The sequence below is a fragment of the Sus scrofa genome, chromosome 6, assembly GCF_000003025.6.
Source record: "Sus scrofa isolate TJ Tabasco breed Duroc chromosome 6, Sscrofa11.1, whole genome shotgun sequence".
Taxonomy (NCBI): Eukaryota; Metazoa; Chordata; class Mammalia; order Artiodactyla; family Suidae; genus Sus; species Sus scrofa.
The window spans coordinates 19,889,308-19,913,872 of NC_010448.4; the positions used below are offsets into that span (position 1 = coordinate 19,889,308).

Below are 24,565 nucleotides of genomic sequence, written 5' to 3' on the forward strand. Positions count from 1 at the left end.
GTGGTTCTCTCATCAAGTGTCTGTGGGTCCTATACTTCAGCAGTTATCATCCATCCATCATCAAGTCTCACCAGACGATTCAGCTGGTTCTAAATGAATGAAAAGCAATAAAAAGCAACCAAGTGAAAACGGATCTATATTCATCAGAAGAAAGAAGAATGCCTCTTCTTCCCTGGAATAAAAGGGGAGACTGACAAAGGTTCTCTGCTTGACCGAATTTTAGTCAGGTTCCTTTGAACCTTCTCCCCAACAAGGCCCATTCCTGTATTTCCTTCTAGAACCCAGTTTTAGCAAGAATCTTACTAAGGTCAGTTTAGCTGAATTCCCCACCCTTGATATCTAGTCAAACTCAGCATCCCCACCCAGGCCTAGAGGACATCGGATCACTCTCACCTGCCTTCAGCCAGAGTCCCCCGCCTGCCCACGACTTGATGTCTCTTAGTAATTTTCTGTCCCCCACCCCCCTCTTGCCCCTTGGCAGTAAATCCCCACTTCTCCTGTTTGTATTTCAAATCAGACCCAGTTCTGTACAGGAGTTTCTACTGAAATAGTTTTTTTGGTTTTGTTTTTAATAAAATCGATCTTCACCACTTTAACTTTTGCCTGTTCTCTTTAACAGAGCGCTTTCATCACTTGACAGGTCCCTGAACAGGCCTTTTCTGCTCCGCCAGATCTCTGCGCATTTCCAGGACAGGAGGCCTGCCAGCCACCTGAGGGCTTACTTTAGGAGAAATGCGCCCTCAGGTAAGGAGAGCATCTGTTTCCGGAGCTGGGAGGTGGTGCTGGAGAGGGAAGGTCTCCTGCCTCCCTCCCTCGGAGGGCCTTCACCTCCTGACCCTGCTGCCAGTCAGCTGGGCCTGGTCTTCGCTTGGTCTGGACGTGCAGCCTCCAAGGACATTAGACCCAGGCCTCCCGTCTTAAGCCTTCAGCATCTGAACCAACCGGATCTCAAGTTGCTCTTGGAATAGAGTTAAACCTAACCCTTCTTAGAGCTCTGCTCTGCCGGAATTTTGCCCACCCCGCCTAGCACCCTGTGGGTGTCACGTTTCACTTGCACAAAATAGGGTTCTTTGCTTGGACACCTAATGTGTGCTAGACCAGGAAACTGAAGCACACTTCGTGCCCCACCCCAGCCCTTTGCCCTGTGTTCTTTATCCTCCAAGATAAGGACTTGGAGGCTCAGAAAAATTAAGTAACTTGCCCACCTCTGTGCTGCAGGTACGTGGCAACCCAGGATGGCAACTGCGTCTCTGTCGCACAGCACTGTCCACCCAAGGTATCCAACACCTCATTTGGCGACTGAGAAAAGTCCCTAAGGTCCAGAGTCTTTTGAAAAGAGGCCTCAAGCCAACGAATCTCTAAATCTTTGTTTACTTTTTTTTTTTTTTTTTTTTTTTTTTAAGTCTAAGACCACAGGATACTTAAGTCCCTCCTCCTCCGGCCCTCCTTCCTGCCACTGCTGCCTCAGTATCACCACCACCCACCCACTACACGGGAGAAAGAGGCGTCCTCATTCCTTCTTGCCCCTCCCTCTGTTGGGCGGGCCGCTTGGGGGTCAACCCGGCTCCCCCAAAGCAGGGATTGGAGTGACGGGGGCGGGTTGAGGAGCATTCTCGCCGTATGGGAAGAGTATAAGGGCCGCCTGTCTGGCTCCACCGCCCGCACCTGCTGCTGAGAAGCCTCTGGCTGAGGTACCGCCCCCAGCCCCCGCCTGGGTCCGCGCGCACTCTGCACTGGCCCTTTAAGAGCGGCGGCCGTGGATCGCGGGGAGGAGGGTCGGGAGCGCCCGGAGCTGCGCGGAATTCGCCGGGAACGTCGGGCGCCGGCTCCCTGGCTCGCTCTCTAGCACCGACCGGTTCCCTGCGCCTCATCGCTGGCCTGCACGGGCACCCCGGCCCATTCGGTGCCGGGAGAGCAGGACCCACGGGCGGGGGGCGCGCGTTCTGGGCAGCGCCCGGCCCGGGCATGGACAGAAGGGGCTGGGCGCGCGGGGGGCGCCGCGGGTTCGGGCGGCCGGAGCGCTGAGACAAAGGCTCAGGGAGCTGCGCTTGCTCTTGGGAGCCGGGCCCCAGGCGCTGAGGCTGCAGGACCCCGAGGCGGGCGGCTCTGGCCCACTCTCTCCCCCGTGGGCCGGTTCCGTGTGCCCGGACCGGCCCGGCCCGCTTCTCCTTGGCCGTGGGAATTTGCCGAGGAGACCTAAGCGGCTCCGGCGGCGACGGCTATCAGTTGGTCTGCCGCGCTCCCGCCGGGCGGGGAACCAGGGAGCGTCGCAAGTTTCCTAGCCGCGTGCGGGGACCCGGCGCCGGCGAGCGAGAGAGCCCCGCGGGCAGCGCTCTGGGCCAGGCTGGGCGCTGAGGGCATGGGCAGCGACCGGAGCGCGCCCGCACGGCCGGGCTGGGCAAGCAGTCTTCTTAGCGGCCGGGAGGCGGCTGAGCGGCCGCGACTGCTACAGCTGCTGCTGGTGCTTCTGAGCTGCCTGGGCCCCTGCGCAGTGGCGGAGGACGCAGAAGTCAATGCCGAGGTAAGGACCCTCGCCCAGGCCCTTTGCCGGGGTTGGAGGACTTGGGGCCGGGGGATTTGGGGGTGGGGAGGAAGCCACGCCGCAGCTGAAGGGGGGAAGAGCGCGGCGATGAACCCCTGACCCGGATTTGGGGACGGGGAAGAAAGGGGACCCGGAAAGCTGGCCCTTGGCGGTGCACCTCTTCTCAAACTTTGGAAGGCGTAGGGCTTGCTCCCTTTCTCTACCCCCACATCCCTGCCCTGGGCACTGTTCCTTCCCAGCCCGAGTCCCGGGAGTGGCTTTTGCTGCCCCCCAGCCCTCTCTCCTCTCCTTCCCTCCCACCCGGACACCGGATTCCTCGAGAACCCTGCGGACGCGCGGTGACGTTCTTTGCGAATGGGGAAGGGGCTGCTTGGGGGCGGGAGGGGGGGTTCTTGGGCACAGCAGGCAGCGCTCCCGTTTAGGTAGCTTCTAGTTTGGGTGACACTGAGCCGCGCGCGGCGAGCTGGCATAGAGGAAGGGGGTGCGAACCTCCGAGGCTGCAGATTCGAATTGAGGGGGCGCTTTGGTGACTTTCTTGGGCTCTTGTGCGCAAGCCGCGCCACGGCCAGGTGGGATCTACGGAGACCCGGCCTCCTCTGGCGCTTCTTTCATCAGCGCCCCTACACCAAGGCCCAGGTCCAAAGAGGGTGGGCTCCCAAGATATTTTCACCAGGAGCCCGTCATAATTCCCTACTGGAGACTGTCTTTGGGATCGGTCCTGTGGGTGATCAGGTGCGGCCTCCTGGCGCAGAGCCGGCTCCAGAGGGTCGCCGAATGTCGTTCTCCGGATTAGGGACAGTGGGGGTACCAGTTCCTTTGACCCAGAGCAAAAGCGAGGACGTTCTTTCTCGACTTCTAAGACCCAGCTCCCCTCCACAGAGAAGAGGAGAGGACTGGGTGCATGGTGGGGAGACATCCGCCTCCGCGGGATCCGGTGGGCTCGGGCCTCAGTGCCCTTGGGCCGGCCTGGGGCCTCCTGCCTCTGACGCTGGACTGCGGGCCTGAGGGCCGGTTTCTATTTGCAGCCAGGCCGGTGCTCCCTCCCAACCCCCAGCGGCTTCCCCACCTCCCCGGCTGCCTGGGAGATTTTTCCGATGGAAGCTTGCCCTTCCCCGCCCTACTTTAATAAAAGCTCGGAGGAAGGGCAGGGAATTCCTCCCAGCTCAAGTTACACCTCCCAGCCAGTTCCCCACCTGCTCTGCCCTACCACTCTGGCCTGGCCAGGGAAAGCTGCAGGGAGCCAGGCCAGGCCCAGTCCAGCTCCACCACTCCTGCCCCCCATTCGCACAGCCAGGAAGGCAGGGGCTTATAGGAGGCTCCTGCTGGTGGGTATTGCCCCTAAGCCTGCCATCCCGGGACTGGGTAGAGATGCTGTTTAGGCCCACCTGCTATTCTCTGGAGTTGAATACCAAAGAACTGCAAGTCACAGACCCACCTCCAAGGAGTTTATAATCTGCTTAGAAATGGCATCTCTGCACAGAAAGCAATTATGGACCAAATTGGAGTCTGGTAGCCAGGCATTGTGAATTGGCATCTTTGATGGCTGGGGCACTAGGACTTAACAGTCTGAGGGCTTTCATTCTCCCTTTCCTTTGCTTCTGCTTCTCCACCATCCCCTCCTCTTCCAGCAGCCATAGGCCAGGGCCTGCACCAGGGCCACAGACCCTGTGTCTGTGGTGGCACCGGCTAGAGATTCTGTGACTGATTTGCAGCCCCTCTCCTCAGGGGAAACATGGGTTGGGCTGTTGCTGGAAGAAAGTCTGGAAGGTACAGGGGCCCCTTGGATGTTGGAAGCCAAGGTAGATGGAGGGCTGGAGACAGGTGGGCTATCCTAGAGCCTAGAGTTGGCTTTGGGGTATAGGCTGTTCCTTGGAGTCCTGTCAAGTCTGGCCAGATCTGAGTCCAAAGAGTCGAATGTCTTCAGCAGTCATCCCATTTTCCCCAAAGCTGTGGGATAGCTGTCCCCAGGTCCATGCTATCCATGGACCAGCCTCGGAGACTCCTGAGCCTGGCTGCACCCTGTGTCCAGAGCCTTCGTCCTTTGGAGAAGGGCTTTGGTCCTTGACCACAACTCTAGACCTCAGGTCAGGTCATGGCTGGGACTATCTCTTCTCTGAGCAGCTTGACAACTGAGCCAAGGCCTGTCTCTCCTTCCCAGGGCAGAAACCAGAGGAGTTTCGTCAGACTAAAGAATCAGGGAGTCTGGCATGTGCTAGGAGCCAGCAGTCACCTGCACCCTGCCAGGCCCCAGGCTCGAGAAGGCTGTCCTTGGGGAAGCCACCACTGAACAACTCTGCCCTGTCCCACTCCTTCCCTTGGCTATGAGGTCCCAGTCTCCAGACATTCTGGCCTACACAGACCCAGGCCCTGCCTGACTGAGGCGCCAGCTGTCACTCCCGGCCTCCCCAGTCTGAGAGGTCAGGCCCCCCTTCAGATCTCTGTGCTGCTCTTTCTGGCTACAGCACCTCATCCACCCCAGTGCCTTTGGTTTTCACCAGAGAAGCTCTGGTCTCCCCCCACCTCCTTCCCTGTCCTCCCCAGACACCCCTTGAGGCCCTCAGCCCACCTGCCTCACCCCCTGGAGGTGACTCAGGCTGCCAGAGTTCACAGGTGTGGTGGCATGGCCACTGAAACATGGACACACCCACCTGCCCTGAACAGACTCCTGCGTGTCTTCCTTTCCTCTCCTTGGCATCTGAGCAGGAAGGCACACAAAGGGTGGGGGGCAGCTCAAATTCTGCTCTGGACCTTCCGGTCTGACTGGCGAGCTGTGTCCCAGTCTCTGTCCACGCTTCCATGATGGCCCGAGGGGCCCCACTGGTGCGCTCTTATTCGTGACCTTTCCTTGGTGGTACAGAAGCTGCAGGGGCAGCTGTGCCCGCCCTGGAGGAGAAGGGGTTCCTGTGAGGCCCTTGGCTTTGGGAACCTCCAGAAGCTGATCTTCCTCCTCCTTTTTCCCCGCTGTGCTTTTGCGTCTGTCCTCTTATCACTTACAAGCCTCTCCTCTCCATATGCTATTTCAGACCCCAGAGAGAACTGGGCTGATTGGTGCTGCCGGGGACCTGGATCCAACTGGGCCACGCCCTTCAGGCCAGCCTTTGCCGGGGGCCCCCGTGTTTGGGCAGCCCTGGGGTCCCCTCTGTCTCCTTGCAGAGGACAGCCCAGTGTGTGCTCCGTATCTGTCTATCAGTTCTGGCTCCTGGACACAAACACCTTTCTTGGCCCCACCCTGAGGAGGGTGGAGGGACACAATACACAAATACACCCCCAAAGAAGACTTCCTCCAAAATCCCTCGAAATGCTGCTCACGTTCTCTGACACCAGCTCAATAGCAACACTGCCCAGCGAGGAAAAGACGCTCCCTGCCAAGCACTTGGTGTGGCCACCCCTCCACGCCCCTTTTGTGACTTGATCCAGGTGCTCCCTGCCATGGACACCTCTGCCCAGCTGGGAGTGTGACTTCTGCCTCAGGTCAGCTGCAGTGGTCATTGTGGTGGCCGCTGCTCCCCACCTCCAATTAAAGGTGGTGCTATAGGGAGTTCCCATCGTGGCTCAGTGGCTAACGAATCTGACTAGGAACCATGAGGTTGCAGGTTCGATCCCTGGCCTCACTCAGTGGGTTAAGGATCTAGCGTTGCTGTGGGAGCTGTGGTGTAGATTACAGACATGGCTCGGATCCCGTGTTGCTGTGGCTCTGGTGAAGGCTGGTGGCTACAGCTCCGATTCGACCCCTAGCCTGGGAACCTCCGTATGCCGCAGGTGCAGCCCTAGAAAAGACAAAAATGAAAAAAAAAAAAGGTGGTGCTATAGACTGAATTCCACCTCCCCTCCCCCCTGCTTCATATATTAAAACCTAACTTCCAGAGTGAATGATATTTGGAGGTAATAAGGATTCGTGGGATTAGGGCTCTTATGAAAACTGTTGGAGAAAGCTCCCTTGCCCCTCCCACCATGTGAGGACACAGCAAGAAGTTAGCAGGAAGAGAGCCTTCACAGACCTGACCATGTTATCACTCTGATCTGGAACTTCTTACCTCCAGAACTATCAGAAGGCAGTGTTGTTATGAGCCACCCAGCTTACGGCATTTTTGTGATAGCAGCTGGCATGGACTAAGGCAGTTGGCATCTTCAGTACTGTCCCAAGATTTATGTAGTTCACCCAGCTGGCCATTCAGGCAGGGGCCAAGCCCCACGGCCAGTTCTGCCTAGGGGGTAGAGTTGTGTTCTCTGAGTCAGCAGCATTACAGAGGGCTAGAGGGCTCTCCGCTGAGATCCTTCTCCATCTCAGAGAGGGTCCTGGGAGGAGTCCACAGATGCTCGTGAAGACCTGGGCCCCTGCAGGTGGCTGAACGTTCCAGGCCCGAGGCACACAATAGGCGCCTTCAGACTGGACAAGCCCCCACTGAGTTAAGTCTCCTATGAGGCCGCTCCCCAGAAGGAGACTGGTTCTGGGATGCCTGAGCCCTTTAGGGGAGGTAGCACAGATTCTGTAGCTCCAGGCAAGATTGGAATGCTTCTTACCAGATCCCACTTCATGGGAACAGCAGGAAGTGAGCAAGACCCAACTCAAATTCCAGTTTGGACTGAAAGATGGAGCCCCGGGGCCCGGCCATTATCCAGACCTCAGAGATGCCCCACATCCTACCACCATCTGATAGCCACGGAGCCTGGAGGCCAGGGTCTGGAACAGCTCTCCAGGACTGGCCCTTAGCCCTGGACACCACCCTGTCCTCCCAAGAGCACCTGCCACCTCGGACGGGTGAGAGCCCAGCTTCATGTCCACCACACATGAACATGGCTCCTGGTACATAGGAAGCGCTTGCAGAATGGTGGCAAGATACTGTGGCAGTGAGAAGCAATTGGCATTTGCTGTTGGACAAGTCATTGAACCCATCTGAGCCTCAGCTTCCTTGTCTGTAAGATGAGACTAGTAATAGTATCTACTGGGTGGACTTACTGGGGAAATTGAGTACATTGATGTGTAAAATGCCAAGCACCTTGCATATGCACAGTGTCCCTCACGTGGGACCAGAGAGGACCAGGTGTTGTATTTGAGCACCTTCAATATACTTAGTTGGCTCCTGGGCAAGGCTTAGCGGTGTTATGTAGGCATTTTCACATTTATCCCTGTATTCAGTCCGTAAGTTTAGGTGCCATCGTGACCCCATTATACAGAAGAGGAAATGGAGACTGAGGTGAGAGAAATTACCGCCCCCCACCCCCCACCGATTCCCCAGCCTGGGGTGGTGACAGAGCTAGGGTTTGAACCCAGCCAGTGTGGCTTGACGCCTGAGCTCCCCACCCCCAGGCTGGGTTACAGGCTGCAGGTCAGTGCCCAGAGTGTCATCCTTTGGAAGTGCCACCAGGCAGGAGCCTGCTGGGCCTGAGCAGGAAGGGAAGGAGGGTGTGGCAGTAGGGCCAGGGCCGCCCTCAGCCACGTGAGCCTGGGAGCCATCCCGTCCCCCACCAGGCTGCCACCCAGGCTCTGCCCGGAAGGCAGCTCCATCTAGGAGACAACACCTGCAGGGGGCTTTCCAGGTGAGGCCCCAGGTCTGGCTCCCAGCCACCCCAAACCACTAGCAAACAGGGCCCTTTTCACCAGCCCTGCCTCCCCACTGGCCAAAGGACCTGGCTGGCTTTCTCTCCAGGTTAAGGAGTTGGGGCTGACAGTTGGCATCTGCCTCCTTCCTGTTTCCCCGGCTGCTCAAGCCCCACTGCAGCCACTCTCCCTGCCACCCAGAGCCTCTTCCCCACCTGCAGCTTTCCCATCTCGAAGGGCTCGTTTTGAGCCCCAAATGAACAAGTGTGGTATTCAAGAGCTGCTTAAATAAGGACTGTGCTGGCTCTACAGAAAGTAAACAATCCACCAAGCACGGGGTGGCCTGGCTTGGTGGCCCCCTTTCCTCACTGGCCAAGGGACTAGTTATGATATCTGTGCTCGCGACCCTGTGTGGCAGCCATAATTTGGACTCCAAGTTGCAAAGGAGGGACCAGGGGGCTCAGAGAAGGTATCTTCACCCTCTTCCATTACTCAGAGGCCTGTTATGTGGACAAGCAGGCAGGACCAGGGGGTAGACGTCACTAGGGGACAGGTTTCTGCTCAGTCCAAGGAAGAGCTTTCTAACAGTCACTGCCACCCAAAGACAGAAGGGTTACCTTGGCAACAGTGAGCACCCGATCCCTGCAGGGGTGCAGGCTGGATTCCTTGTGGTCCTAGTGTAGGCCGTGGAGGCTTCAGTGAGTTACCTGGATGAGATGGCCTTGAGGTCCCTCCCGACCTGAGACTGGAGGAGTCTAGGGCCTGCTTGAGGTCACCTAGCCAGTAAATGCCCATTCCGGGCTCATGTCCCCAGGCAGGTGAAGGTCTGATTGTTCTGGAGCACATACTCTGCCAGTGTGGCTCCCCAGGACTCGTCGCAGCACAGCTCCAGCCCGGCCTCGGCTGGGGTGCAGAGCCAGGAGAGGCCTTGGCCTGTTCCCAAGAGCCCTCACACTGGGTTGCAGGGCAAGGAGAGGGGCACGGCGAGGACCTCAGGACACCGTGAAAGGTCTGTGTCCATCCCCGGCGGGCCTGACAAGACACATTTTGTGCCTGTCTGGGCAACCCTGCCAGGGTCTGTGTGGCCTGCAGAGAGAGTTGTGGGTGACAGAAGCAAAGCAGAGCCAGGAGTGATGGTCCTTATCGCACAGGGTCTGATAAGACCGGGCAGGAGGGGGCTCTCTGCTGATCTGAGCCGGGAGGAGCTGCCTTGGAGGCGGCGGGCGCTCGCCCTGCCCCCGCAGCTGCTTAATGCACAGTATTGATCTGGCGGCTCCTTCCCAGACTCGCCCTCCCTGCGGGCCTGCCTTGGCCTTGTCTGGCAGTCCTGGGGGCAGCCCTGCTGACGTGGCCCAGCGCCCAGGGCCAGCCAGAGATGTGGAGATCAGATGCCCTCCCCCAGTGCTGTGCTGGGCCCTGTTCCCAAGAAGGGTCAGAACCCACTTCCCCAGGCTCAGGCCCAGAGGACCTAATGCTGCTTCACAAACAGCCTGGTCCAGTAGCACTGCCTGTGGGCTCCAGTTCTAGCCACAGACCAGCTGTGGGACCCTGGGTGGGCCACTCACCCTCTCTGAACCTTGCTGTCTGTGAATGGGGATAGGGTACCTGTGAGTATTGAATGGGGGGGGATGAGAGTGGACAGTCTGGCCCCCACCAGATTCTCAGCCTTCGGCTGCTGGCTGCTGCATTTCTGACCTTTCCTGGGGGCCAGGGGGCCAGGAATTCCCCCCCTCACACTCCTGACAGCTCTACATCTCCTTGCCTGGGGCCAGCCACTCACCTGAAACATCCGTACTAAGGGATGGAGTCTGGAGCTCAAGAAAGAACTGGCTGGCAGAACCAGGGTGGCCGGGGGCTCCTGCAGCAGCCTCCCACCTTGGGCCGCACCACAGAGCTCCCGCTTCAGATCCTTCCCTGCCTCCCACTGGATCATGGCTCTCATGGAGGCGGTCTCCCTGCTCTGCCGCTTAGTGACCTCCTGGGCCTCAGTTTCCCCCCACCTGGGAAACAAAATGAAGCTTCATCTGCTTGGCTCACTCACCTTTGAGACTGGAGGTGACAAGGAGGAGAAGGAGGCCCCTGATGTAAGGGACAGTCTTTACCGTCACCAGTAGGAGCAGCAGGCGCCTGGGTACAGTCCCTCCCCAACTTTGAGATGGAGCAGGGGGTCAGCTGTGACCTTAGGATTGCTTCCCACTTTTGTCCCATGGCCACAGGGCCCCTTAGGGCAGCAGCTGCCAGTCACCTGTGCCCCCCGTGCTCTTTTCCCTCCGCCTCCTGGGCTTGTCACACTTAGCCCAGCAATAGGGTGACAGAGACTTCCTCCTGGACACTGGGGAAGGGAAGAGCTCCCACCCTGTGGGTGGTGTAGACCGACTGGTGCGTGGCGGTCGGCTCCCAGCACATTGCCAGTCAGGTGGATCTGTCAGCTCCTTTGCCTTTGTCCTCCAGACTCTGCGCTCTGGGCCACCCGTGTCACCCAGCCTCAGCCTCGGCTTTTCACTCAGGCAGTGGCCCTGAGTTTGTCACCAGGAAGGCCTGGCTGATCCTGAGATGGAAGCTCTGGGCTCCCTTGGGATTCACAGGGTGCTCGTCTGTGTGAAGGAGGATCCGCAGGCACCCCTGGGCCTTTCCCGCCAGCATCAGCCCGGAGCCCCCAGCATTGAAGAGGCCCCTCTGCCCCATCTGCTCCTCTGGGCTCTGGAGCTCTTCACTGCAGACAGGCTGGGCTCCCTCCCCTCCCTCTCCTCCCCAGGGCCCCAGTCCAGCCTCCCCCGCCCTGCCCTCCTCCTGTCACTCGCCAGACACACCGCTAATCAGCCCCTTGGTGGCCTGTGATTGCGCTCCCCAGGATATTTTTACCTATGCAAATAGGGGATGTAGAGGTGCCCTCATCCGTCAGCAGGCGGCCCCCCGCTCTCCCCCCACCTCCAGCTGACTCGTCACTGCTGTGAGAGCTGTCTGAGCCTCCCGGCCTCACCTTCTAGATCTTTCCAGGCTTCTTCAGACAAACAGACAAACCAGGGCCTTTAAGGGTGGTGGACTCCCCACCCCTTACAGACACATAGGAGCCTCAGGAAAGGTTTCCTGGGCTTGGGAAGCATGGGGAGGGCGCCCCTGACACTGCCAGGGTCTGGCGGGGCTGAAGGAGGTGGCTTTGGGTTAGAGGGGTCCATGGGGGACGCCACAGGGCACTCCTGCCTCCCCAGATGCTCTCTCACCCCCACCCCCGCCCCGCCCCACCGCAAGGCTGCCGTGTTGGAGCCTGGGCCCTTCGGCCCTGCTGATTAGAGGAAAAAGGCTGCTGTTCTAGGAACCACAGCAGGCCCCTGGCCTCTGTCATTAATAATCCATTTATTGCTCACTTTCCCCTGCCCAGCACAGTGCCAAGCACTCATGTGGACTCCATTTCATCCTCACAGAAGCCCCTGGGATGGGGCAGGTCCTGATACAACCCCTTTTTATAGACTGAGCCACAGGGAGGCAAAGTGGCTGGGCCAGGATTTGTCCCCAGCCCTGTCTGTCCCTAGAGCCCTGGTTTCTCAGCTCCATATCTCTCTGCGTCATTGTTCTGCGACTGTCACCGAGGGCCCTGTGAGGCCTCCAGGCCCTGGCTGGGCATCATCAGGCTCTGGCAGTTCCCCGGCGCCGCCCTCTTTGGCTCAGTCTCCGCTGCTTCCAGAGGCAGCCTGGGCATCACTGGCCTGGGCTATGTGGGCAGTCTGTCCACACCTGGGGGCCTGGCCAGATGCCAAGGCTGGGCTGGCAGGTGGCACTGAAGGAGCAAGTACCTGAGGAGCTGGATGGACACTGGTAGCAGACAGATGTGGGTATGGCCCTGGCCAGCTGACACATGGCTGTCAGCCCAGGGCAGCCACCATGTCCAGCCACCATCCCACCTTGTGGGCCCTTGATGGGCAGCCCTCACCTTCCAGAGCTTCTCAGAGATCAGGCCTTCAGGTCCCCTCACTCTGGAGGCCCTCAGAGACCCAGGGTAGACAAGGAATGTTTCAGAGAACACACTTGCCTACGGCCAGTGCCCTCAGCAGTCCCTAGCCTCTGTGCTCACTAGCCTCCACAGTGGTCACCGTACTCTTATGGCCCTGGGGCCATGAGGTGAGCAGAGTAGAGTCCCCTTTCTTACCACAGCTCAGCTTGGCTCATGGGGGGATCCTGTCCTCCAGTTACGAGCTGCAGTGGTCCTGTCTGCTCATGAACTTGCAGGTGTGATTCGTCGCTCTGGGAGATCATCGGCCCCTGGAGATCAGGACCCCTCAGCTGTGGTCCTCCACGGCCTCCAGCTGGCATGGTGCCTGGCACAGAGAGGGCACTCGGAGACATTAGGCCGGCTGGCTGGGTGGACAGACAGATGGGCAGATGGATGAGAAGGCTTGCCCAGCAAGTTCTAAAGGGGCCAGGCGCCCCCACTGTGTCCCCGCTGCTTTCCTCAGGGCCGTCTCACACCTCTCCCTGCCACAGCCCCATGGCTCCCCATCTTGCACACGAGGAAACTCAAACCCAGAGGGAACAGAGTTTGCGGCAGAGCAGAGACAGGACTTCAGGCCTTCTGTCCCACCCTCCAAGGCCTAGGTGGGCTGCCTAAACCCATCTGCTCTCCTACCTGAAGGTTTAGGATCTGTTGAGGGGCAGCGCCAAGGGGCTGGTTTTCCTACTTGGTGAGAACTCAAGGGGCTCTGAACCCTGTAAGGTCCCCAGCAATCTGCCTGGAATGGCAGGGGGCCATCCTGGGGGGGCCAGTGCAGTCATAAGGACAGTGACTGTGGACTGTCCCCATGGACACAGCTTCTGTCCTAACGGGGGAAGACAAGTGTCAAACATAAGTTTTGTGTCAGTGGTGACAAGTGCAGGGCAGCAGCAGAAGGAGTACAGGGTACATACAACACGTGTGTGTCTTTTTTACACCCGTTCAATAAGGTGATGAAGCAGAGGCTTGAAGAAACCGAGGATGTGAGCCATGTGATATGTGTGGGGCGGGTGCTCCAGGCAGCAGGATGTGCAAAGGCCCTGAGACAGGAGTGAGCCTGGCTGGGGTGGATGGTAGGAGTGAGGTCTGAGAGCGGACTGGGGGTCAGGTAGCTCCTGGAAGACTTGGCTTTTTTGGAGTTTCTTTCGTGGCTCAGTGGAAATGAACCAGACTAGCATCTGTGAGGATGCAGGTTCTGTCCCTGGCCTTGCTCAGTGGGTTAAGGATCTGGCATCTCCATGAGCTGTGGTGTAGGTTGCAGACATGGCTTAGATCTGGCATCGCTGTGGCTGTGGTGTAGGCCAGTAGCTACAACTCCAGTTTGCCCCCTCACCTGGAAACCTCCATGTGCCGCAGGTTCAGCCCTAAAAAGACAGAAAAAAAAAAAAAAAAAGAATGGGCTTTTCCTCTAAGCTGGAAGTCCTTGGAGGGTTCTAGGCAAAGGATTGACCAGACCTGACTTGTAAAGGCCTTTGGTTCTGGCTCCTGTGTGAGAGTGGACCCGTAGGGAGAGTGGTACAGAGGCTCCCACCGTGGGAGGTGGAGGCGAGCGGTGGTAGGATTACAGGCCATGTGTGTTTGGAGGGACCTGCTGACCATGTCGTGGCCTCTCCTTTGCAGAACTGGCTGCGGCTCTACGGCTACCTGCCCCAGCCCAGCCGCCACATGTCCACCATGCGCTCCGCCCAGATCCTGGCCTCGGCCCTTGCTGAGATGCAGCGCTTCTATGGGATCCCGGTCACTGGTGTGCTGGACGAAGAGACCAAGGCGTGAGTCCCTTCATCAGGCCATTCATTCCCAGACCCTCCTGGCACCTGCCCTCTTTCTGGTTTGCTCTAAAGAGGGCTTGGCATGTGGAGTTTCCCGAAAAGAGTGGCCCAGATAAGAGATGGCAAATGGTGGAGTTCCCATCGTGGCTTAGTGGTTAACGAATCCGAGTAGGAACCATGAGGTTGCGGGTTCAATCCCTGGCCTTGCTCAGTGGGTTAAGGATCCGGCATTGTCATGAGCTGTGGTGTAGGTTACAGATGAGGCTTGGATCCTGCGTTGCTGTGGCTCTGGCATAGGCCAGTGGCTACAGCTCTGATTAGACCCCTAGCCTGGGAACCTCCATATGCTGCGGGAGCGGCCCTAGAAAAGGAAAAAAAAAAAAAAAAAAAAGAGAGAGATGGCAAATGGTTAGATCCTCCGTGCTAGCTCTGAGTGGTTGGGAGTGGCTGCCGAAGGCCTTGGGTTGAGACAGCTCCTGAGGCTAAAGCCCAACTCAGCAGCAAGGAGCACAGGATTGACTAGTGATGTCTGCCACGGACATGGGAATGGGGAGGCACAGCTCACATGCCATGGTTGCCTAGCTAGGCCTTGCTCTGAATTCCACAGAAGTGATGTGACCCAGAGCCACATCATTGATGGGTACCTGGAGCATAAGTTATCAGGGACAAGAGGCCTCAGAGTAACTCCTCCCATTCTTGGGTGATACTGGTGCAAAGGGGTTCACCTTTACAGAGCCACTGCTGGGTGCCCAGTCTTCCAGTACAAGATCATTGTACCACAGGAATTCCCGCTGTGGCTCAGTAGATTGAGAACCCAACTAGAATCCATGAGGATGTGGGTTCAATCCCCAGCCTCACTCAGTGGGTAAAGGATCCAACGTTGTCCCAAGCGGCAGCATAATTCGAAGATGTGGCTCAGATCTGGCATTACTGTGGCTGTGGCATAGGCTGGCAGCTGCAGCTCTGATTTGACCCCATGTGCTGCAGGCGGGGCCCTAAAAAAAGCACTCTACCATTTTCCTGATGAGGGAATGAAAGCTTAGAGCCCCCCTCCCCCGCCCCATCCATATTAGGGGCCTCTGGAGGCCAGTGGTGGGAGGGTGGAAGAAGGTGGACAGCCTGGAAGAGACAGAGCCAAACAAGCAGGAGTATTGAGAGGAGGCTCTGTGCACCCAGGTGGATGAAGCGGCCCCGCTGTGGGGTACCAGACCAGTTCGGGGTACGCGTGAAAGCTAATCTGCGGCGGCGGCGGAAGCGCTACGCCCTCACTGGGCGGAAATGGAACAACCACCACCTGACCTTCAGGTAGGGACCCTGGCTGTCCTGGGTGGTGTCCCTCCCAGAGGCGCTGGCCCCTCTCTCCGCCTGAGCTGAGGCCTCAGGCTTCCCAGTGGGCTTGTCTGGAAGGCTTCCTTTCCCACCAGCCCACTGCAGGGTGCCTGGCCTGGGCGGTCCAGTTCCTCCCCCACACTGAGATCAGCTGCACCCCGCCTTGGGCAGTCGCCCTCCAGAGAAGGGCGGGGTCCCTCTTAACTGCTTCTACTTTGTCCTCCTTCCCTCCCGCTCCCCACCTGCCCGCCACCCAGGGTTGGCCTCCCTGGTGCAGACGGGCTCCTGCACCAGGTCAGGCTAGGGGGGCTTCAGGCATCTGCCGGGTGGGCAGGCAAGTCCCCTGCACCAACCCTGGTTCAGGCACCCTACCCCTATCCACTGAGTCCTTTGGCAAAAATCCCCCCTGAGCCTTGAGCCACGTGGCAGTCCCCAAGGGTCCTCCTTCCTGTTCCAGTCCAGCCATGGCCCCCCTCGCAGCTCCATCTCCCGAGGAAGAGCAGCCCCCAAGATCACTTAGACCCAGGCTGCCAGAGTGAACTCGTGATCTATGCAGTTTTAATGGAGATCTGTCCAGCACCCGGAAGCTTAATCTGCTTTAGGTGGGAAATTAACAGGCCTCATCATGCTTTTGTCATGTGCAGGCTCACATGTAGCACATGTTCTACAGGAGTTAAGTCATTTAATCCTCACAGGGACCCCATGATGAAAACGCTGCCCTCTTTTTGCCATTTTACAGATGATGAAACTAAAATTCAGAGAGACTAAGTCACTTGCCCAAGGTCACACAGGAAATGTTAGAGCCCAGCCTTGAACTCAGGTCAGCCTGACCCTGGAGCCCAACATGCAGAACCGCTTGGCCTATGTTTCCCAAACCTCAGCCATTTGTATCCCACTTTCTAGGTCTTTCTCTTGGCTGTGTATCACCTCTACTTTTACTTACCTAATGCTTTACTTTCTTAGAATAAGCTTATTTGGCACAAGGCAATCTTGTTTAGTGAGATCCTAATGAATTCCTGGGTTTGACATGTTCTTTTCTTCAAGTTCATGTCAAAGTAAACAAAGAGTCAGTATTGCTGAGCATTGTCCAAGAACCAGCTTCGATCTCGTGTGTTCCTCGGGACCTGGGGTCCCCGCCCCCAACCCCGTGGGTGCTAGCAGTGGACGGTAGCCCCAGGCCCTGGCTTCCCTCACATGTCTCCCTGCCCACCTGCAGCATCCAGAACTACACAGAGAAGCTGGGCTGGTACCACTCCCTGGAGGCGGTGCGCCGGGCCTTCCGCGTGTGGGAGCAGGCCACACCCCTGGTCTTCCAGGAGGTGCCCTATGAGGACATTCGGCTGCGGCGGCAGAAGGAGGCTGACATCATGGTACTCTTTGCCTCTGGCTTCCACGGCGACAGCTCACCATTTGACGGCACGGGTGGCTTTCTGGCCCACGCCTATTTCCCTGGCCCTGGCCTAGGCGGGGACACCCATTTCGATGCAGATGAGCCCTGGACCTTCTCCAGCACTGACCTGCATGGTGAGAGCAGTTGGTCAGCGTGAGGACAGGGGAGGCAGAGCTGGAGCCGCAGGGATGGGAGGGGGCTGCGTCCCCTGTGTAGTTCTCAGGAGCAGCAACCCTTGATCTCAATCTGTTGCCCATCATCTCTGAGGTCTGGTAGGGAAGGGAAGAGATTCATTGTACCCACTTTTCAGAGGGGAAGCTGGAGGTCCAGAAGTCAGAGCAATTCAGCTTCTTCTGAGAGCAAAGCAAGGACAGGCTCTCTGGCTCCCTCAGGCCGCAGGGTCCGGGGTGGCCAGGTCCTGGGCCAGGTCAGAGCTGACCGTGCCACCTGCCCCCACTACAGGCAACAGCCTCTTCCTGGTGGCAGTGCACGAGCTGGGCCACGCGCTGGGGCTGGAGCACTCCAGCAACCCCAGCGCCATCATGGCGCCGTTCTACCAGTGGATGGACATCGACAACTTCCAGCTGCCCGAGGACGACCTCCGGGGCATCCAGCAGCTCTACGGTGAGTGGGCGGCCCGGCCACGGTGATGGGCTCTGCACGCCTGTGCTTAGCTCCCAGCCCTATGAGGCCTGGGTTCTACTGCTATGCCCATTTTGCAGATGAGGCAACTGAGGCCCAGAGGGGATTCGTGATGATCCGCTTCATCAGTGAGGAACGGATGGTGCTAGAAATCCAGCCCAGGGCTGGCCAACTCTAACATCTGGCCCTCACTCAGGGTCCTCGTTCAGAACTTTCACAGGGGCCCCAGGGCCCCTCACTGCACCCCCCCACCCCCACCGCATCCCGCTTCCTCCTCAGCCTCAATGATACTCTTATTAGACCAAGGGTATTCCTGGGGTCCCGGGACCCTGTTCCTCCCATTGTCACTCCCAGCCGGAGCCTCTCCTAGGCTGTCCACTGAGTTGCTAGTTTATTACTTCCCAGGGCCTTTAAGGCAAGTGACACCCCACCCCCACCACTAGGCCCTGCCCAAGAAAAGCCTCCCTGGGGAGGTCCCCTCAGGGCCAGTGTGGAGGGTCAGAGCCACACTCAGTGTCCACCCCAAGCCCTCACTGTGTTCCTGGAGACCTGGGAACTGTGTTCTTCCCTCTGCTTGGGTCCACTGCTTCCTGGAGCCTCCAGGAACTGGCTGGCATTCTGAGGGGATGTCCCTGAGGAGAGGTGGAGCCAGGGGCAGCCTCCTGGGAGCAGTGAGCCAAGCCCAGAGAGTGTGTGTGTGTGTGTGTGTGTGTGTGTGTGTGTGTGTGTGTGTGGCAGGAGGGGGGTCCAGGAGGGGGCTGCATGGAGGTCCTCCTGGGAGCAGTGAGCCAAGCCCAGAGTGTGTGTGTGTGTGTGTGTGTGTGTGTGTGTGTGTGTGTGTGTGTGTGTGGCGCGGGAGGGGGGTCCAGGAGGGGGCTGCATGGAGGTCCTCCTAAAGGTGATGGCAGCGTCGGGAGGAGTCTGCTGTGGCCAGATAGGGCCTTTCACTTGGCTGAGCTCTCCATGGGGCACAGGTCTTTCCAGGCTGGGGGCCCCAGGCCCCCAGGGTTCTGCCTGGATTCTGGGGCTACCCCCTCACTTCCCCTCCTGCCCCTCTGCAGGCACCCCGGATGGTCAGCCACAGCCCACCCGGCCTCTTCCCACTGTGACTCCTCGGCGGCCAGGCCGGCCAGACCACCGCCCTCCCCGGCCGCCTCAGCCACCACCTCCAGGCGGGAAGCCGGAGCGGCCCCCAAAGCCAGGTCCCCCAGCCCAGCCCCGAGCCACAGAGCGGCCTGACCAGTATGGCCCCAACATCTGCGACGGGGACTTTGACACGGTGGCCATGCTGCGTGGGGAGATGTTCGTGTTCAAGGTCTGGCCCTGCCGCTGCCTCCCCAGCCCCGTGGTGTGTGGGTCCAGAGCAGAGAGCCCCCTCCCGCTTCTCCCGGAGACCCTTGCCCAGCCTCCACCCACCCACTTGGGGGCCATCAGACCCGAGACCAAGAAGAAGCCAGCCCGAGGGACAGGGGACTTGCCTGGGGTCATACAGTGAGCCTACGTGTCCATACCCCATCCAGGGCTCACTCCCTGGCTTCCTAAGCCGCCTCCCCCAGACCCTCCCTGACCTGGGAAGGGGTGGGTCGAGGGGGGCCTGTCCCAGGCCGAGGCAGCAGGCGTGCTGTGCCTGCTCACACCCACGCCCTCCCCAGGGCCGCTGGTTCTGGCGGGTCCGGCACAACCGCGTCCTGGACAACTATCCCATGCCCATCGGGCACTTCTGGCGCGGTCTGCCCAGTGACATCAGTGCTGCCTACGAGCGCCAAGATGGGCGTTTTGTCTTTTTCAAAGGTGAGCTGGGGTAGGTTGGGGGGCGTGGGGCGGGCACCGCTGGGCAACCTTCCTGCTCTGACCTCTGGCCTGACCTCTGACCCAGCTGGGCCTAAGGGAGGAAAGGGAAGGACCAAATCGCACGTCTCGTCCTGCTGCCCACTGTGGAGTTAGTTCCCCTGGCAGCAAGGCCAGGGCTGGGGAGGGAGACAGGCAAGAGGACTGGGGGTCCAGAGGCTGCTCGACTGGGGCAAGTGTCCACCTCCTGCAGCCCGGGGGCTCCGCCCCGGCACTCTCCTCCACCCACCCATCTGTGCCCCTTCCTCATAAGAATGGGTCCCGAAGCCCCCCTCTGGGGCAGGTGCCTGTGTTTGTCTGAAGAGATAATAGAGCTCCCTATCCCCGGGGGCCTCCTCCTGGGACCCACCCCACTAGGAAGGGCCTCAAGGGCAGCACTTCGGATTGAATCAGCTGTGTCCCCAGCCCCACTGGCCCTGGCCTCAACCAGGTAGGAGCTCCCCAAGGACAGGGCTGGGCCCACACTAAAAGTGAGGAGCCCTGGGCCATGCACTGGGGGTCCCCAGGGTTGCAGCCCCCAGATGCAGAGGCCAGGCAGGGCTCCTTCTCTTTCTTTGCTCTGGACAAGAACTGCACGGGGCGGTGTGGAGGGTGGGGGTTGATGTTCAAGCGGGAATGGAGGCCCATATGTAGTGCAACTGAGTGTGTGGTGTGTGTACAGGTGTGAGCTGGCGACATAAATGCGTGTGTCACGGGTGTCCATGCGTGCCAGCTGTATGCGATTCGAGGGTGAGTTGCATTATACGTTGTCCTGGGAGTGGATGTGATAGTGCCTGTCCTGCACACAAGGCTGTGAGTGTCACTGTGTGGGTGTGTGTGGCAGTGGGTGTAAATGGGTCTGGGGGTCCAGAATATCAACCCCCCATGTCCGCCTCCCAAAGGTGACCGCTATTGGCTCTTCCGAGAAGCCAACCTGGAGCCTGGCTACCCACAGCCGCTGACCAGCTACGGCCTGGGCATCCCCTACGACCGCATCGACACAGCCATCTGGTGGGAGCCCACGGGCCACACCTTCTTCTTCCAAGAGGACAGGTGAGCGCCCCTCCTCTGAAAGGAAAAGGCCCCAGCTGGGCCCCCACCCTCAGGCCTACCGAGAAAGAGCCCAGGTCCTGTGGGAACTGGGGTCCAGGCCTAAGGTGGCCCACAGCCTGGTGTGTTTTTGGTCACAGGTATTGGCGCTTCAATGAGGACACGCAACGTGGAGACCCTGGATACCCCAAGCCCATCAGCGTGTGGCAGGGGATCCCCGCCTCCCCTAAGGGGGCCTTCCTGAGCAACGATGCAGGTACCAGGGGCAGCCCCTCCCAGTCTGCCCAGACTCACATCCCCCCTCCTCCACACACAGGGACAGGGCCTGCCTGAGGTCACCAGCACCACAGCGGCATGTATAGGCTGGGAGATTCCAGAGCATGACCTTGGTCCTCCCTGCATTGTCACCACTTTGAGAGGCCAAAGAGAGCTTGTGCAAAGGGCCCCAAATCCCACAGCCAGGAAGTTGTGGAGTCAGGAGTCCAAGCCAGGTCTGCATGTGTCCAGAACTGGTGCTTGGAGCTGCCCTGCTCCCTACAGAGCCTCAGGGCGGGTAGCTTGGCTCAGAGCAGTGGGGGTCCGGGGGCATGAGTCCTCCCAGGGTGCCCCTTACCCACCTGGCAGGAAAGCCTGATCTCTGTCATTGTAACTGAGCCACAGGGAGCTGCGGCTTTTATTTCTCCAGCGGTCTTTGGTGAGTTTAAGGAAACCCATCAACCCTGGTTCTCAGCCTCTGAGTTCTCAGGCTCAGGGAAGACCCAGCTGGCTTTGCTAATGCTCAGGCAGGTCACACGGCCTCCACTCGTGATGGCTTAGCTTCACTCTGCAGCTGTTCTGACCTCATTGTGCTCAGCTGAGCATACATGCACCTGGTGGTTCAAACCTGACCCTTCCGGAGTTCCCGTTGTGGCCCAGCAGGTTAAGAACCTGACTGGTATCCATGAGGATGCAGGTTTGATCCTTGGCCTCACTCAGTGGATTGAGGATCACATGTGGCTGTGGCATAGGCTGGCAGCTGTAATCCAAGTAGCTCCAGTTCGACCCCTAGCCTGGAAACTTCCATCTGCAAACAAACAAACAAACAAACAAACAAAAAACTGGCCCTTCCTGGGGTTAGAGGGGACATAGGCAAAGTGTCAAGGTCCAAGATCTCCTCCAAGGTAGCATCAGACTCCACTCCAGGTCTGATGAAGGTTGGCTGTGTGGCCTTGAGCAAGATACTGGCCTCTCTGGTGTAGGGGAAGCCAGGCTGGGTCCCTTAACCCAGCAGGCTACCAGACCCTCCTTTGTGTTGTCCTAGTCAGTGTCAGCCCCGCTGGGAAGCACAGGATTCTAGGCGTGCCCTTGACCTGCAGCCCTGTTCCTGTCTGATCATGGTCTGGCTCCTGTAAACTGGGAAGGGACAGATTTGAAAACGTCCAGGGAAGCAATGCGAAGGGTGTTTTAAAGCCAGGGCCCCTTCGGCATGCCCCAGTCTGCTTTGAGGGTCTGTGGCCAGCGGGTGGGGCTGGGCCTGACCCCACTCCGGTCTGCTTGCCCTCCCCTCGCAGCCTATACCTACTTCTACAAGGGCACCAAATACTGGAAGTTTGACAACGAGCGCCTTCGAATGGAGCCCGGTTACCCCAAGTCCATCCTGCGGGACTTCATGGGCTGCCAGGAGCACGTGGAGCCGGGGCCCCGATGGCCAGACGTGGCCCGTCCACCCTTCAACCCCGACGGGGGCGCCGAGCCCGGGGCAGGCGGTGACAGCCAGGAGGACCACGAGGCGGGCCCGGGCGGCGGAGAGGGGGACTTCGGGGCCGGGAAAGACGAGGACGGGGGCAGCCGCGTGGTGGTGCAGATGGAGGAGGTCACGCGGACGGTGAACATGGTGATGGTGCTGGTGCCCCCGATGCTGCTGCTGCTCTGCATCCTGGGCCTCACCTACGCCCTGGTGCAGATGCAGCGCAAGGGCGCGCCCCGCATGCTTCTGTACTGCAAGCGCTCCCTGCAGGAGTGGGTCTGACCCTCCACACCAGCCCCTCCTGCTCCTCACGGTGCTATGGGGCTGGGTTGGCCATGCCTGTGGTTCTGAGATGGCTCCTGGGGCCTTTCAGTGGGAGCCTTCGGGGGCTCCCTCAGCCCCTGGGTGGGGGCCCCTCCAGGCCCTCCAAAATCCCTGCCAGCCCCGTCTCCCTGTTTATTTATGCCCAAGTGTCTTTTTTTTTTTTTTTTTTTTTTTTTTTTTTTGCACACTAATTGAACATTTCTTCCTACTTTCCTGACCGGGGCTGTCCCTCGGGGCAGGGGGTTTGTGTTTTCTAAATGTAGTTCTGCACCAGACAGGGAATTATGCCCCCACCCACCTCAGCTCATTCATGGCCAGAGGAGAGGAGGGTCAGAGGCTGGGTCGGAAGAGTAGCCAAAGGGCAGTGGGCTTGGGGTTGTTCTTCCCATCCTGGGCTGTTGACTTTGGAGCCTGGTGGGGTCTACCTGGTCTCCACCGCCCTGAGTCTCTCTCTAGTCGTAGGAAGAACTTTCAGAGGGGAAGAGGGGGAGGGGGCGGTGGGGGCAGGGAAGGGGGAGGGGGCCTGCTGACCAAAAATGAGTCCTGTTGAGGTTCCTTCCCAGCCCACCTCTGACAACCCCAGCAGCCCGAGTACCCTGTGCCCAAGAACCCTGACCCGCCCCTGGCCAGCATGGGGCCAGCAGCCCCTGGCTCCCCTGTACCCCTCGAGCCCACAGCTCCTTCTCTCTCTGGAGAAGGGGCACTGGGCCTGCCTTACCAAGGACCAAAGGGGGTCTGCCAAGGCCCCTCCCGCAAGAGGAGCACCGGCCTCACCCCTCAGGCTGGGCTTCCAGACCCCTGCCTCCTTTCTCCTCTCTGAGCTGTGATCCAGCTGGGCTCTTTCCATGGGCCTCCTCCCACCCTCTCTCACTGCCCCCACACCGCCAGTCTCAGGGGTCTCAGTACCCCACCAGTCTCAGGCTCAGCTGCCAGTATCCTGGCTTGCCAAGGGGAGAAGGGGCTGATGGGTGTCCAGGCTGGGTGGTAGATGTCCACAGACAGGGACCCACCAGGCTTGGGCGTTTCTTCCTTTCCGGCGCCCTGTTCCTCAGGGCACTGGAAGGAGGGAGAGGCCAGCAGCTCGCCCCCTCACACAGACTGTGGGACGGGGCTGTGGAGCCCCCAGAGGAGCCCGCTGTAGGCTGGAGACCCCTCCTCCTGGGCTTAGTCCTGAGGGCAGAGACGCCTCCTCCTCCTTGTCCTTCCCAAAGTAAGCAGGAGGCGAGGCTGCTGTGGGACATGGTACTGTAGAGCCGGCTCTGTCCCTCTGCCTCCCTGCAGCCCTGAGCAAGCGGGTCTGCCACCCAGAACCCCTGCGGCCCCTGGGGGAGGGGCTTCTCATGGGCTGGCCCCCAGCGCGAGCCCACTCTCCTCCCCATCCTCAGAACCATCGGAGAGCCAGCCGAGGGGGGCGGGGAGGGGGAGGGGGTCTGCCCCCATACGGTTTTTTCTGTAAATACTCTGCACTGATTAAACTGTACGGGCCGGCAAGTGTGCCTCCCTTGTAAGCAGTCTTGGGCTTGAGCTTGTAGCTGGAGGGGCTGCAGGTGATGGGGACCAGGGGGGTGTGGGAGGGGCAGATCTCGGGAAGAGTGGGAAGTGGCCTCCCTCAAAAGACCAGGGGAGGGCTAGGCGGGGGGGGGGGGGGGGGTAGCCCTGCTGGGGTTGGGCAGAGAAGGCGTGGGGAATTTACTGGCCTGCATTCATGGTGAGAAAAGGCAGCCCTGCATGTCTAGAAAGGTTGGGAGAACGAGTCCGGGCCGTCCAGACCTCCTCGGCATCCAGACTGGTTGTGGGCTGCCTGGAGACCAGCTTGGACAGGAAAGAGAGAGGGGAACGGTGCCGCTTTGGGTTCCAGAAGTTCCCCTCACCTCATGCTCTGTTCAGGGGATGAGGGAGCACCCAAGCTCTGCCCTCTTTGAAGCAGCTAAAAATCTCACCCTGGGCAGGGGGCAGACGATGCCCAGGAGAACACGAGACAGGCGTCACTGCCCCCTGGGTCTAAGCATGGCTGGTAAGCTTTGGACTTCACGCCTGACGTCTGGGTCCAGCCTGTTGGGTGCTGGCCTGCTCCCCCAGGAATGTGCCGCTCATGCATGGCACAGGCTGGGGCCCCCAGCTCTCTGGGCAGGGTCGTCCAACCTGCTCCAGGCTCCGCCTTCCCCCGCAGCTGCACACCCCTTCCCCAGCCCCTTCATCCCACCCTTTCCTCTCTTTGTGTTGAAAACTGGCTGAGGAGAGTAGGAAATGCTGGTCCTTGGAAGCCCCAAAGGCCTCTTGGACTCGGAAATGGCCTGCGTGCTCCTCCCACCCCAGGGGCCAAGGGGCGGCTGCGGGGAGGGGCGGGGGAGAGGTGGACACCGTCTTGTCTTGCCGGCTTTCCTGTGCCACAGCCACGGGGCCCCACCAGCTCTGCCTCCTGCATGAAGCCTTAGGGTCACC

The 24,565-nt window shown here is 59.4% G+C and overlaps 1 protein-coding gene across 2 annotated transcripts; it reads left to right on the plus strand.

Annotated features, from left to right (window-relative positions):
• MMP15 (matrix metallopeptidase 15) lies at positions 1,560-23,634 on the plus strand. Of its 2 annotated transcripts, none has more exons than XM_021093941.1 (10): positions 1,560-1,691; positions 13,687-13,835; positions 15,012-15,140; positions 16,381-16,688; positions 17,017-17,178; positions 18,258-18,511; positions 18,849-18,987; positions 19,926-20,076; positions 20,214-20,329; positions 21,624-23,634. In XM_021093941.1, the coding sequence occupies exons 2-10, from the start codon at positions 13,732-13,734 to the stop codon at positions 22,079-22,081; spliced, it is 1,821 nt and encodes a 606-aa protein (XP_020949600.1). In that variant the 5' UTR covers positions 1,560-1,691; positions 13,687-13,731; the 3' UTR covers positions 22,082-23,634. The 2 variants fall into 2 exon arrangements, with proteins under 2 accessions (XP_020949600.1, XP_013853667.2); XM_013998213.2 differs by having other exon boundaries at positions 1,582-2,521; positions 21,624-23,614.